Source organism: Microchirus variegatus (assembly GCF_963457635.1).
Source record: "Microchirus variegatus genome assembly, chromosome: 2".
NCBI lineage: Eukaryota > Metazoa > Chordata > Actinopteri > Pleuronectiformes > Soleidae > Microchirus > Microchirus variegatus.
In genome coordinates, this window is record NC_139803.1 from 21,554,459 (window position 1) to 21,568,510 (window position 14,052).

The 14,052-nt window shown below is 40.5% G+C and overlaps 1 protein-coding gene across 1 annotated transcript in view; it reads right to left on the reverse strand.

The window, feature by feature from the left end:
- svep1 (sushi, von Willebrand factor type A, EGF and pentraxin domain containing 1) overlaps nucleotides 1-13,452 on the reverse strand; it is a gene marked incomplete at its 5' end in the record, with an annotated part of 97,112 nt that extends 83,660 nt beyond the window's left edge. The window contains one exon of the mRNA XM_083905618.1: nucleotides 12,901-13,452. Coding sequence (XP_083761744.1) covers nucleotides 12,901-13,452 — 552 coding nt within the window. The remainder of the gene's footprint in view (nucleotides 1-12,900) is intronic.
- Between the last annotated feature and the right edge of the window lie 600 nt (nucleotides 13,453-14,052).

A 14,052-nucleotide genomic window follows, 5' to 3' on the forward strand; every position in this document is an offset into this window, starting at 1 on the left:
GGTTCCAGATGTCTGAATCGCCACCCACATCTGCTTTTTCAGCATTTTAAATCTGGTGTTGTGATCAGTGACGGCTCTTTCCACAGTTAGAAAATCAGTCGAGACAATCTGAGCTTTGTAATCGTCCTGTACCACAGCCAAAATCCATTCTAAAATAAAAGAGTGACAAGCAGGGATAAAATTGATTCAGTTCTCTTCAAATTCTTATGGCGCCAGCCATGATACTCCTTCACAACTATTTGTCGGGACGGTCAAGTAGTTTCAGAAACCCCCTCCCGCACATTTTCCTAATGATGGATTGTGAGAGCTGGGTGTGAGTGTGTGGTTGTGTCTGGTTATTTCTGTATCTTCCTGAAGAATTCAATGTGACATTCACACCAGCTATGATGAGGTGAGAAAATTCTCCACTTTTCTACTTCTGTCATTTTTCACCACAACATTTAAATTCACTGCCATACATGTCTTTCTGCAGAAACGGTCTGACAATGTGTTCAGTTATTCCCAATTTTAAACAACATTGTGTCCCCACTTTACTTCAGACAGGCAACTTTTCAATCCTCAGAAGGGCTGTAAATACTCCATTTGTCATGACTAAGGAAATGCAAGCTCAAAGTGACATGAAATGTACTTTATCAAAATATGCTCAACAGCTTTGAAAATAGGGTGTATATCAAAAAGAGAAAAAGTCAACAAAGCATTATTTTTTACATTAAGTACTTTATGAGTGCATTAAATGTATGTTATCTCACTTTGTGTGCTTTGGGAGCAGGAGTGGGGAAAGATATGGGGAGATATAAGTTCACAGCTCCAGCAAATTCCCCACATCTGATTTTTATAACAAGCAGACACTCCTCCTCACTGCAGTCATTAAATTAAAAACCATTTCACTGGGGAACAATTATTTATATGCTTCAAATACACAAAAATGGCACAGTGATGGATGTGTAGAGCTGACGTAGAGAGGTCTGAAATTACACATGTTTCTGTTGAGGTGGTTTAATGCCATCTGTGTTTTACACAGCTAGGAAGTGTATAATGATTGCCCTCTCTCCTTTGCCGAGCTCATTCCAATGCCACATTTTTTTGGGAAAAGGGGTGAAAATAGGAGGGTATTTTTTTTTAACTTCAGTCTTGCAAGTAGCAAGTGAATAATTTCTTTTGAGTGTGTCTGTGTTCAAAGACAAACAGTGTTTGGTAATTTGCACTGTGGCAATGTTGACTGCTGATGCATATAACAGGAAGAAAAAAAAATAAAACACTTGTTTGATGCATTGCCTAAGTAAAATGACACTTATTATACTTGATGTCTCACTCACATTTCCCCTTCTTTTTTGTAATTCTGCATTTTTAAGCTATGGATTTTCACATCTGAAGTGACTAAAAGACTAGCTTATCAACAACCACATTCATTTTCAGTAAGATGTGTGGTCTGAGTTGTTATCTGGTTGTGTTTTCAATCTTCAAACACACAAATAAACTCTTGTTTAGCACAGAGAGTGACCATATCCAGTGAGGGCATTGAAAAATAAAAAGTATTTTTTCACAAGCATGTGAGAAAACTCTTGATACATCAAGTCTAAATTGGTGTCATGCCAAATATTCCATCACTTGTGGTTGCTGTGCTCTGTAGTGTTTTCTTCACCTGTGTATAAACTAGGGGTGTCACGGTATGAAAATTGAACCTCACGGTTATTGTGACCAAAATTATCGTGGTTTTCGGTATTATCGTGGTATTTTTTAAAAAGTGTGTGAATAAAAAGCTATGCATTTTTAATATGCTGGTGATGGGCGCTGCAGCTGTACTATCATGTTAACATTATTGACACAGTATGGTGGGTCTTAAAACCATAAACTTTGTGTTTGAATTAAGGTTGTTTTATCGCTTTGAATCCCTCCTAGTTTGGGTGTGGTGAGCTCACATTCCAGAGCTTTTGTTGCTTTTTCAGCCAATCAGCTGACGATCAGGAGAATACACATGGCTAATTAATATGCACGCAGAGAGAGCGAGAGAGAGGGGAGAGATAGTGCCTGGAACTTTCCTGTGCTTATGTGTGCAGTGTGTGTGTACGAAATTAAAGCGTGATTGTCATCAAAGCAGTCATCAACAAAAGCTTTGTTTGACAAAGGAAGACAAGGAGAACAGGACAATAATTGTCTGTGGCTGAACATCTTCACAATGACAGTGAAAGCACAGAGACTGCTGGTGTGTAGACTGTTAGCATTTTAAGCTAGCGATCTTTATGCTAACGTGTTAGCAGACTTAATCAGACTTAAAAACACACACGGTAGTTGTCTGAGATGATGACGTGGCGCCAGCACCGCGCTATACTGTTATGGGTGAGTTTTCATATACGTATATGTCCTGAGGGCTGTTGTCTCCTCCTTCGGCCATGATTCCAGCTTCGATAAAGTTTGAACATCAGGTTGTAGGCTACAGAGTGCGCCTGCGCAGCAACTTCAGCAGACGGAGACGCTGGAAAGGCTCACGGTGCCTACTAATTTTCTTTGAAATGAAAACGGTAATTATTATCGTCAAAAAATGTTTGCGCGGTTTACCGTTACACCGTTAACCGTGACATCCCTAGTATAAACTGTGTCACTAATGCAACAAACAAACTTAACACATTAGTGTAAGACAAAATAACCTGGATTAAACATTGGGAAGGGAGTATAAAAAAAGAGTATATCATATATATACACATACTTTCTTAGTTTCCTCTTTGAATATAGTATTCCAAATGTATTTCTATGCCTTTGTAGAGCACTTTGACTTTCCCTCTGTCTGTAAGACACTATATCATTTGCCTCATCTTAAAAAAACGAGGCCTTGAATCGGTGGTAGTCATGTCTGTGATTTCATACATTTATACATAATCATACATTTCCTTGAACACACGCAGTGTTTTCCACTGACTTCAGTCACCTCATTTTCCTTCAATAATTCTTTCTCTAACAAGAGTTGCCGGGTTTTGGCCACAGCAAAGCCCAGTTATTTGACTGCAGCAGCTTTCCACAGCTGTCCACAGCGTCCAAACTAGTTCATAGTACTGTGTGAACACCGACGTCAGCAACTAAAAAAAAAACATGAGAGAAAACCCCTCAAGGTTGGACAATAGGCAAAACGCACAGACAGACGACAGAGTGGAAGGAGACAGAAATCTGTCCGTCAGAAATCACCAGGTGGTCTGAGTCAAGTCATTTATCAGCAATCAACGCAAAGTCAAGAACAAAGAACACTTTCACTCTGCACTTTTAAACAGATCGACTTCAAAACTCTTTAGGCTGTCTAAAAGACTCTTGACATACTGTTCATACACATCATCCATATCCATTTCATATCCATTCAGCACCTGCCAAACCCCTTATCCAACATCTTTCTGTTTGTCCAAATGAGTGTTGAACACATCGTTACACAAGTAACCCCCCGAAAGACACCTTCACTTGATAAAAGAAAAATTAAATGATGTTGTGTGAAACTTAATCAGACCTGTCAACCTAACAATTCAACACCAGGACTGTTTTAACAATGAGTAGGTGAAACCTAAGCCTGGGGATTTTCTGAGTTTAGAGTTGGACGTCGTCTCAACATTGACTAGTCTGTTCCTGACAGGGGAAGACCACTGATCAGAAAAAAATATCAGATAATAGAAGATCTGCTGAGGTCTTATATTGCCAAGTCTGTGGCCGCTGTATGGAATGCAGATGGAACCAGCTGTTGGAGGAAACCAGTAGCCTTGGATTTGGGTTTTTAAAAAGAGCTATTGGATTGAAATATTTTATTCCAAATGAGATATCCAACATTTGGAAAATCTATTAGAAACTGGTTCAAACCAAAAGGATTGAAACAAATTGTGCTATTATCTTTTGTGAGACTGTAAATCACCACATGCTAGCCTTGAATATTTGGTTAAACAATGATTCACAGACAAAATAATTGAACCTTTAATTTCTTCAATTGGGCTAAAGATAAAAGACTGCACTATCTGGCAACTTCTGTGAAGATCTAAAGTCTGGTTTTCTAACAGGTCAACAATATTTGAGCCATGACTGCTGAACTCAGCCAAACTGTCAGTGTGCATATTTCTGCTTTAACTGGCTACCTGTCAACGCTTCCAGGGATATGTGATCGTGGGAGAATTTTTAAAGGTGGTCTGTTATCAATACATGATGACAGAGAAGGGAGCTGAAAACTTTGAAAATAAAGTATCTTTTAAAAATGCTGTACAAAGCATTTAAAATTCCACCCAGCATGTAACATTAAAATGACTTATTGGCAGAAACTGAATAATAAAGTATGTTTTTCTAAAAGTGTTTATCACGTTAACATTTTTGCAGTCCTTGGTTAAGCCTTTCATGTGTAATTTAGGTAAGGCTTTCCTTTGCAGATGCCACCATTTTTGCATCACCATGTTTCTACAGCAGTCTGAAGAGAAAAAACAACCGGGGCGTCTGTTTCTAGTTATAAAGAATAAGATAACTACTCAACGTGATTACTTAAAGCAGCAACAGACCACTTCACACTTAATCTTTGTTATTATGAAGTTAAAATTGCGTACACAGTGTAATTTGATACAAGAATGACAACATCCAAGTTTATATTGATCCCCTATAAGCCTTGCTTTCGCTTATCTATTGTGTTCTTAGTCCTTACATCGTTTTATTTCTAAAATAGAAGCCACATCTCATGTTACACCTTTTTTTATTATTATTATTTACTGTTTCTGAGGCTCTTCTCATCATGGTCTGTGAGACCAGTCTGAGTGTTGTGTGCGTCTCCCTCAGTGTGTCTGTGTATGAGATAATGGCCTCGGGTCTTCTCGACATTCAGAGGTCAGAAAAAAGGCCCCTCTTTCTGGAAAATATTCAGTATCCATTTCAGCGAGGAGGGCAGGGGTGAGTGGAGTGTGATGAGAGAAGGAAAAGCTGTGCTGTTAAGTAACAAAGCCAAATATTGTCCATACAATAAGACAAAAGAAGACAGGGTACAGGGCAGGTTGTAGGCATCTTGAATTTATGTATTTAGTCTTCCCTATAAAAATAAACCACCTTAGAAAACAAAATATCAAATCCACTATGTCAGCAAACAGCCTTATCTGATCCTGCTGCCTTTTCTGGAGGCATGGAGGCACCATGCAGCAGCAGCAGCTCAACAAGTGTTAGGGTAAACGTCTATGTTGACTGCTTGAGTTGAGGTGAAACAATCAATAAAATAACCTGAATTAATTAAATCATTAACCGATAAGGCAATCCTCAATTTACCATAAGTAAGTAACTCAATTAAGAACAAAACCTTATTTGGTTCCAGATAAGTCCTCTGTTTTATATCAGAGAAAACCAGTTGGACAGTAATCAAGTAATTTGTTGCTGCTGACATCAGTTTTCCTTGAAACCCAGGAAAATGTGCAGCTGGTTACGTAACCAGTATGCCAAAAAAATATGAAGGAAAAGTAATGTATAGAGAAATAAAAGAAGGAGGGGGAAGTAGAGTCCTGTGAAACTGAGTTATTGCTGAATGGTGAAATAGTGAGATCCTTGGATCATAGCTAATTTTATGAAAACAGTCAACAAGGAAATGTTACTATATCACTTCAAAGCCCAGAGTTTCTTCCCAGGAAACTTTATAGTTCACGTCAATAATGACAGGGAACAAACAATGTGGGAGAAAACAATGTGCTTCAAAGCTGTTTTGGGATCGATGGACAGAGTTCTAAAGGAAGAAGAATGGAGAATATTTCTACCATCATGATTCAATATAAGGAGGAGTGGAGGGGAAGAGTCTGCTGAGACAAATGCATTTGTTTCCTCCTGAACCCAAAACACACACTTCATGGACACACACAGTCATGTTGAGTCTATTGCGTCGATCACCGTGACATTGTCTGAACATTTTCCCAAACACGCCCTGAGCATCGAGGCCAGGTTAGCACTCAGTCTGCAGGGTCTGCAAATTTGTGTGAGACTCGGAGTAAAAGATGTAAAAAATCTGATTACATTTGCCATATATCATTAGTGGTTTTTATTTTCTATGTATGTAATGTATCAAAACAATCTTTCAGTTTCATGGGCTTTTTCCGATGACAACAAGGTGAATTAACTTCGAAACAGTTTTTCTTGCTGTATTTTGAACATTTGTAAAGGTTCCATCTTTAAAAGCTTAATGCTGCTTTCCTCTTCCACTGATCTCATTTCGAGACCAAAAATGTCTGTTGAAGCTCCCTAATTAACAATCTCACAGATTTATGAAGTGCTATATACAGTAATGGTGGTGACCCACATCCCACTGTAGGCTCAAAAATTTCAATATGCTGTCTAGTGTGTGGACGTTCCTGTCTGGCCTTAGTCTTATCGGGGGTTTTTGCTGGTTGGTGAAGCGGCATGTCTGCTCCATTCTTCTCTTTCACCCATCCCTGTCACAGACCCCTCTGATACTAAGGAGGAGGAGGAGGCGATGGAGTCGAATAGAAGGAAGAAGCAGATGCAGTGAGTGGGAGGAAATGATTAAGGGTGAGATGGCGGGAAGTGGCAGTTGCGCAGACAGGAAACAGAGTCTTTTCTTATCATCTTATCACGACTGAGTCCAGCCTTGGGGACCAGATCAAAGAGGTGCACCTTGCTTTCATTTGTTTACATCCACCCTTTGGTGGAATTACAGCTGCTTGCTTTATTCCTACTAAGCTATGCTCTTATATTAACAGTTTAGTTCAGATTTCAGAAATACGTATAAGATCGCCTCACGGTTGACAACATTTTCCAGCAGTCAGGTGATGGATGATGTTTATTTCTCACCTTTACTTAATCTGCTCTCTACTTCTCTTTAATCGTTATTCTGAAATTCTGGCAAATGCTCAGACTCTAAAACATGCCTGCAAGTGTGTATGTGTCTGTTCAGAGAGGCCAAGAATGTACAGGATCTCTACAGTTCATCTCAACAGATCATTTAATCTAATAGACAATGTTTTGAAAAACAATACTGCATATTATGGCTGTAATGCGTCAAAGCTGACGAAGATGACATCCCCCCGCCTGAGAGACTGCTGGGGGAGGTCTGCAGGAGTGCATAATGGAAAGGCATAGAAATGGAAGAAATTAGGAAAAAGTAGCACCGACCCACAGGAACGAGACAGGGGCCTCACAATCCCAGCCCTCCATATTTGTTTCGCTTATTGTGGCCTGGCAAAGCTCAATGAAGAGAGACATTGCCTCACATGGAGTTGTATGAAGTGTGACTGACAAGTGACCTCCATCTGTGAAACCATCAACTTGGACTACACTAGACAAACACTGGCTTTGAGTCAGATTAAATGGAAAAAGAAATAGCAGTTTTGCTCAACAAAATAAAGCTGTATAATTCCTGCACTTTTCAATAAAAAGTGTTTCTAAAAAATAGGTAAGGTAAGGAATGGAACATTGTGCTTAATTTTACATCCACAAGGACTACTTTAAAGACGTGAAACTTCCACAAACTTTCCTGACTGGTCCAGCTTTCATGTTATTGTCAGTGGATTTTTCACCACTTTAACTGGGTTCACTTTCACATTTATAGTCATTCTAGACACATACAGTAAGTCTATAAACACAAGTGCATGGCACATTCTCACACACTATTTTCAAGTCTATAATATGAACGGTCTGAGTTATACATCATGACAACCGTGTAAAAACATGCAGCTGCAACGTAAACTCTGTGTGCGTGAGTGAATCTGTGTGAATAATGAGCATGAATGTGTGCTTTTCCTGGTGAGCCATGCACACCAAGAGGCACTGGAACTCTTCACTGAGGAAGCAGAGGAAAAATAACACACCTGTTATTCCAAGTTTTACAGATATCGGTCCGAGAAATACAAAGGCTGAGCAGAAGCGACTCATTTTAATGCGAGTAAACTACTCCAATATCAATTATGACCCTGTTTCAGACAAACACAACTATTCAAAAGGTTAAAAAAAAACTAGACAATAGTCACTGGAAAGAGCCACATTCTTCCACAATCCAAGGCTTTCCCTGTTCTTTTTTCCTCTCCTTCATCCATCTTTTTCCCCCAACTCCTCCTCTTTCATCATCTTTCACACGCTGCCCATGTGTCTGTGTCTTATGCAACTGCAGACTGACATCGCAGGTTTCTTGCTCAGTGATTATTTGCCAGAACTGAGTCTGTCTTTAGAGGGTGTTGAGGATTTATCTGGCAACACATGGCAAGACCCAGAGGTAAATCTTCAGAATGGAGACAAGACAAGAAAACGAGTGACGGCGGGGATTTTTTTTTACTGCCTGTTACAGATACAATAATTTCTCTACCTGTATTATTTAAAGCAACAAGGGAAAACAAACTTATAATTCCTGCATTAAATTGAGTGCAAGAAAGCCAGCAGAATAAAATGAAAAGCTTTAAAGATGTATTGGCTTGAAGTTATTTGGCATTTTTGGTGTGGAACATAACATGAGAGCTGAAAAGAAATACTTTTTCAGAGCAATAACGGAAGAAGAAGAGGGCGTGACCCTTTTCTGTCTCAGGTACAGTACTGGTCTTATTCCTCAAGAGTCTGAAAACATTTAAACATTTACTTTAAGTCACCAGTCAGTTCCCCCTTTGTAAAGACACTGATGATAATTATGTCTGCTGCGAGGCTGAAGAGAGACAGATACAGTAATGAGATGCTGCAAATTGTCACAACAAAGAGTCGCGCTCTTAATAATCACATAATGTATTGACATTTACCCTCATTTACGTACATTATTTCATACACAGACAGAGTGGTGTGCTGGTTTCCATCAGTTTCGCAGAGACAGGCCTCAGACCTCAGTGTTTGACTGACAACATTTAAAGTTGGCAGGTAATGTTCAAATATGTAGGGCTGAATGGAAAACAGTGTCAAAATACTTCGAATGATATGCAGTACTACAGCTCTCAGTATGCTTCAAATAAAAAGCTTACCACATTGTCTGTCAGTTTGCAAAACTCTTTTCTCTGGTGGAACTGAATCATTGCGGTCTCCATGTGTGAAACAGACAAAGCTTCAGTCCTGTCACACAAAAACTGGCTGGGTTCACAGTCAAAGTCTGGATATTTGTGAGCTTATTTTAATTCTTTACATAATTACTTCTGTCACATTAAGTGCACGAAATGATACATATGAAATGACACATTGGGAGGCAGAGTAAAAAGCTGGACGTCTCAGTGGAAGAGCTTTGTTTTCAACACTGAGATAATAGCACACATCAGGAAGAGAACTTGAGAAACCTTTGCTCCTGTCTCACCTCTGTACAGCTGACCAATCACTGCTCGACAAACGTGTTATTGTCAGATCTTTGGTTTGGTTTGGTATATTTGTGTAACAATATTGTAAGCAGTGCAAACCAAGTTTCAAGGCTGCATTTGAATAAGGCCATTCAATAAACTTTTGCCTTTAGATGTGGTCAGATGACACATCAAAGACCTTCTTGCATCATGATACCACGGGAGAGAGGGAATGAGAAAAAGCCTTACTCATTTAAGACGGATAGATTTTAAGTGTATATATGAGTTTAACACTTAATATAATATTTGCTTAAGCCAAATTTTCCAATCATTTTGGAAGCTGCATACGTTGATGCTTTAAACCTACTGTGTGATGTATGAGGTGAAAAGAGAGAGAGAGATGAAGAGGAGAGCTCTTGTCTCTACATGCACGGCTGGTGGAAAAATGTCTCTCTTAATGGATTCCAGCTTTCTACAGTGCTCAAAACAGCCAAGACCAGCCAAGGGAATAAAATATGGCATCATTATTATTTTACAGCAATTCTCAATTATACTCTCCCTCATTTTTTTTTATTACTTCCACTGTCTTTTCTTTTTTAAAACAGACCCCCTCACATCACATGAATTTATATACACGCAGGCACACAAGACAGATACGCGGTGGTACAAACACTGTACATGTAAGGGCAAAAGCACAAAATCACTGTTTACGAGCACCACTCGTACACATCACAAAATTCCCATTTCAACACAAACAGGCGCTGAGAAAGACGCCCAACGCTCCAGTCAGCACATGATGACAGACAGATATGCGTTAGCAGACCAATCCTTCAAATGGCTAAACGAAAGAGACGACAAACACTAATTTTTCCCCATTTCTCAAGTCAGATTCAGACAGATGACCAAAAAAACCTTCAGATCAAGTGATATATCACAGACAAACATTTTTTATTACATCACTTCCTTAATCATGCAAAGATGCGGTAAATGTCAGACTGAATCCATCATAAATGGTTTCTGGAGTTATGGTTGATGTGCTGCTTCTCGCTCTGTATCTGCTAGGCTCGTTTATCTTTCAAAAACAATACTATTCGTCTGTGTAGACGGCACGTAGCTCTCTCATTACTCAAACATCGCTCACGTCGGGCCTATAGACTCTCACCATGCAGCTGCCACACTGGAGACAAATACTGTAGGTTGTTTGTTGGCCGTTATTGGTGAAATTTACTATTTTATTTTTAGACCTTTAATCATTAACTGCCAACTTGAGAGCATCAGCAGTAGTATGTCCTGTCATCTCTGAATGACTTAAACTACTACATCATTTGATAAATGATTTTGATTCGTCACCAAAGTTCCCCCAGAAAGCATTTACTTGGTATTGTTGTGGTCTTTGGTGGCTGGGACACGGCCAGTAGGCTCTTTATCAGCACTTAACTAAAGGAGAGTGAGATGAAAATCTGCCCTGAGGGCCAAGCTTTCATCGCTAAGCCAAAGGATTCAAACCAAGGCTATTAGCTTTAAACAGGAATGAAGTGGAGGCTATACCTGCCAAAAGCCATCTTACCTGGCTTTTTGTCTGAAAAATTAGGCTGATGTGATGCATTTGTGGAATGTTGAAGAATGTCAAATTAATTCAATTATCCAATAAGACAATCTTAATACATAAGTGTAAAGCTTTAGTTAATCCACAGAGATTTTCACACAAAGCAACGTCTACGGTTAGGGAAAAATGTGGTGGGAAAACAAAAACTGCCCTGAACTTCAGTTTTGTAGAAGGAGGTGAAAAGAGAATGGCCAGACTGTTTTAAGCTGGACAACCATAGTTACCACCACATGAGGTTCCTTTCCTGTCAGCCAAGAACAGAAATCTGGGGCTGCAGTGGGCTCAAGATCACCAGCAATGAAGACTGGATAGACATACTGACAAATCTCCATATCTAGAGCTAAAAGGCTCAACATTTTAACATCAGAAACATGAAGCTTTGGACCCAGCCGGCTATCTGCCAACAGTCCAGTAGAGCTGGCTATTTCCTACAACCACAATGCAGAGGCCATGACACAATACGAGATGCAATTATTTTGAACAAGGCAATCAGAGATGGCAGACTTCACCCCATTCACGCAACAAGCCTCTGTTGGGCATATTGGCAAGTGCAAGTGTGGAGTTGATCACTAAAAGAAAGCCTGGCTGTGTAGAACCTGATTTGTAGTTCACCCCTCTGAATTAGCAAAGTAATGGAATTAACGAGTAGTATTTAACAAATTACATTTTTAAAGTAGCTTACTCAACACTGAACCATCCTAAGGGAGAGGTACACACACCTAAAAGGCAAACATTTGTTATTTTCTAAAAATCTAATAGCTAAACCTAATGTAATAGCTAAACCTAATGTTTATCTACCTCCTGATGGTCAGTGACTGGACTGAGTCTCTGCTGCACTTCAACTAACGTTGAGTTAAACACACCACATCAGTGACATTGAGCAGATGATGCTGCTGCAGCCAGCAATGAGCTGAGCTATTTGAGCAGCTATTAGCTCTGTTTTCATGTGGGACGGCATTAAAGTCTAAGAAGTTTGAATCTGTTTTTTGGTGCACTGCAGTCATAACATAGACTTTGCATATTTGTCTCACTGCCATGAATTCAACCATGTCTCCTTTCATCAGACTTTAAAATAACAGAAATTATTTAATAACATCTGCAGCATTTATTAGAACCTGGCCACACCTGAAGTCTGTACTGTATGGTCATTAAAATTAAAATAACTTCAGTGTATCACAAGGTCCAAGTCAAGGGCAGATCTGAGGTGTGTGTGTTTATACATGACCAGCCCAATACCACCAACACAGCTTTTACAGCTTGGCTGTTTGGACTTGACGGATGGGCGTGTGTGTGTGCATGCTGTTGGATGTCAGGCTTCTCAAATCAACAAACCATAAACAAACCCGGAATTTTGACCCCATGTAACCCCATATAACCCCAAATACCTGCCTCTACTACAAGCTGTAGTGCTTATATTTAAGAACCAAAACTGTCTGGATTAAAAGAGACAGACTGTATAAGTTATCAGTAGCACTGGGTTATCCAGAAAGCTGCCGAAGCTTCATGTACACCAAAAGAAAAAAAAAATCCTTGACTTGATTTATGTGTCTTGCTGTGTGTTCCACTTTTCAAAACCTCTCTCTCTCCGTGGTTGTGTGTGTGTGTGTGTGTGCGTGCGTGCGTGCGTGCGTGTGTGTCTGTGTGTCTGTGCATGCATGCATGCTCCTTCCTATTTTCACTGGAAACTCCTAAACAATTAGCTGGCAAGTGGCTTCCCCTCTCAAGCTGCTGCTGTGTAATTTAGAGGAAGCAGGAGCAGCAGCAGCAAATCCATGCAAGGCCTCATTAACATCAACTAACTGAGCCACGGTCACTCCCTGAAAACACAGCAGACTGCAGACGGAGCAGCGCACACACAGTAAGACATTGCAGACACATACAACTGAGGTTTTTGATGAAGCAAGCAAGGGGTTAGATGTAATGGGGGGATAAGGATAAGTCAAATCTATTCAATGTAATGAACTTATTCATACACATGCAGACACTTTAGGAAACAAAGGCTAAGCCACATGCTCCACTGGAATTAACATTAGAGTAACTTTCACAGTACGTCTGACTCACCGCTGCTCTCTGGAAGGCTCCTTTGGTGTAGGTGCCTCCTCCTCTGTAGTTGATACCCGGGATCTCCTTGTTGAACAGGAAACACTTGTGGTGGTGTGACTTGGGCGCTGTGATGTGGTCCACCCTCGTCACTACATGGGTCTTGGATGAGAAGGTGACCAATGCCACCCGCGTGTTCTCAGGTGCGACGGGGAAGTCAGACAGCATTTTGCGTACAAATCTCAGCTCGCTCAGGAAGTTATTGGCCCCCACGCTGGACGACTCATCCACCAGGAAGACCAGGTCCAGACAGGCGCTTTTCTCACGCAGCTCACGGACATTGCGCTTGAACGCCTGTCCAAGGCGCGCCACTTTGGCCTCTGCACTTTCTGACAGGTTGCCGGCTGATGAGGAGGAGGATATGAGGGGTGGCATTTGCCTGGAACGGCGGGACTGCAGCTGGGGTTGGGATTGTTGGACAGCAGACCGAGCTGTGGTCCATACATCCAGGAAGCACAGGACTAGAAGACAAGAAGTCCATGACAGTGTTAAAGAGCATCGTTGAGAAAGCATAGTGACAGTCAGCACAACACCTGCACTGGAGGACTTGGAGTTGAGAAAAAAAAAAAGATCAGGACACCTCCAGAGTATTTCAACGAAAATATGTGTCTTATTGCTGCATCAGTGTCCACAGACACGGCAGACAGCAACAGTCCAGTGCAAAGTTCCTCAAAAGCATTGCTGAATTAAGATGATTCTTCTCCTTTCATTCAAAAAGTATCTCTATCTCTTTTCCCCTTCGGTGGAAGAAAACTACTGTCCTGTCTGGAAACCACTCACAGGTTATCTGCGTATCCGTCTTTCCTATATAAAAAAATAAAACTACAGTATAATGTATATTGTTTTTACTTATATTCTCTAAAGTCTGTGTGTGAATATATTATTTAAAGTCTGTCAAGTGTCAGTAAAAATCAAGTCCTCTCGTTGCCCTCCAATCTTGTCGTGCATCAGATCCAAGCCTCGGTCGCTCCTCTCCAGTGCCTGCGTGCTGAGCTGCCCCTCAGGCTCCTGTTTGCTTATGTGACGATCCTGCCTGCACCGTCAGCCCAGCTCCGAATGCTCGTTCCCCTCTTCTCCCCAAATCATTTCAAAAACACACACCGAGGAGGAGGA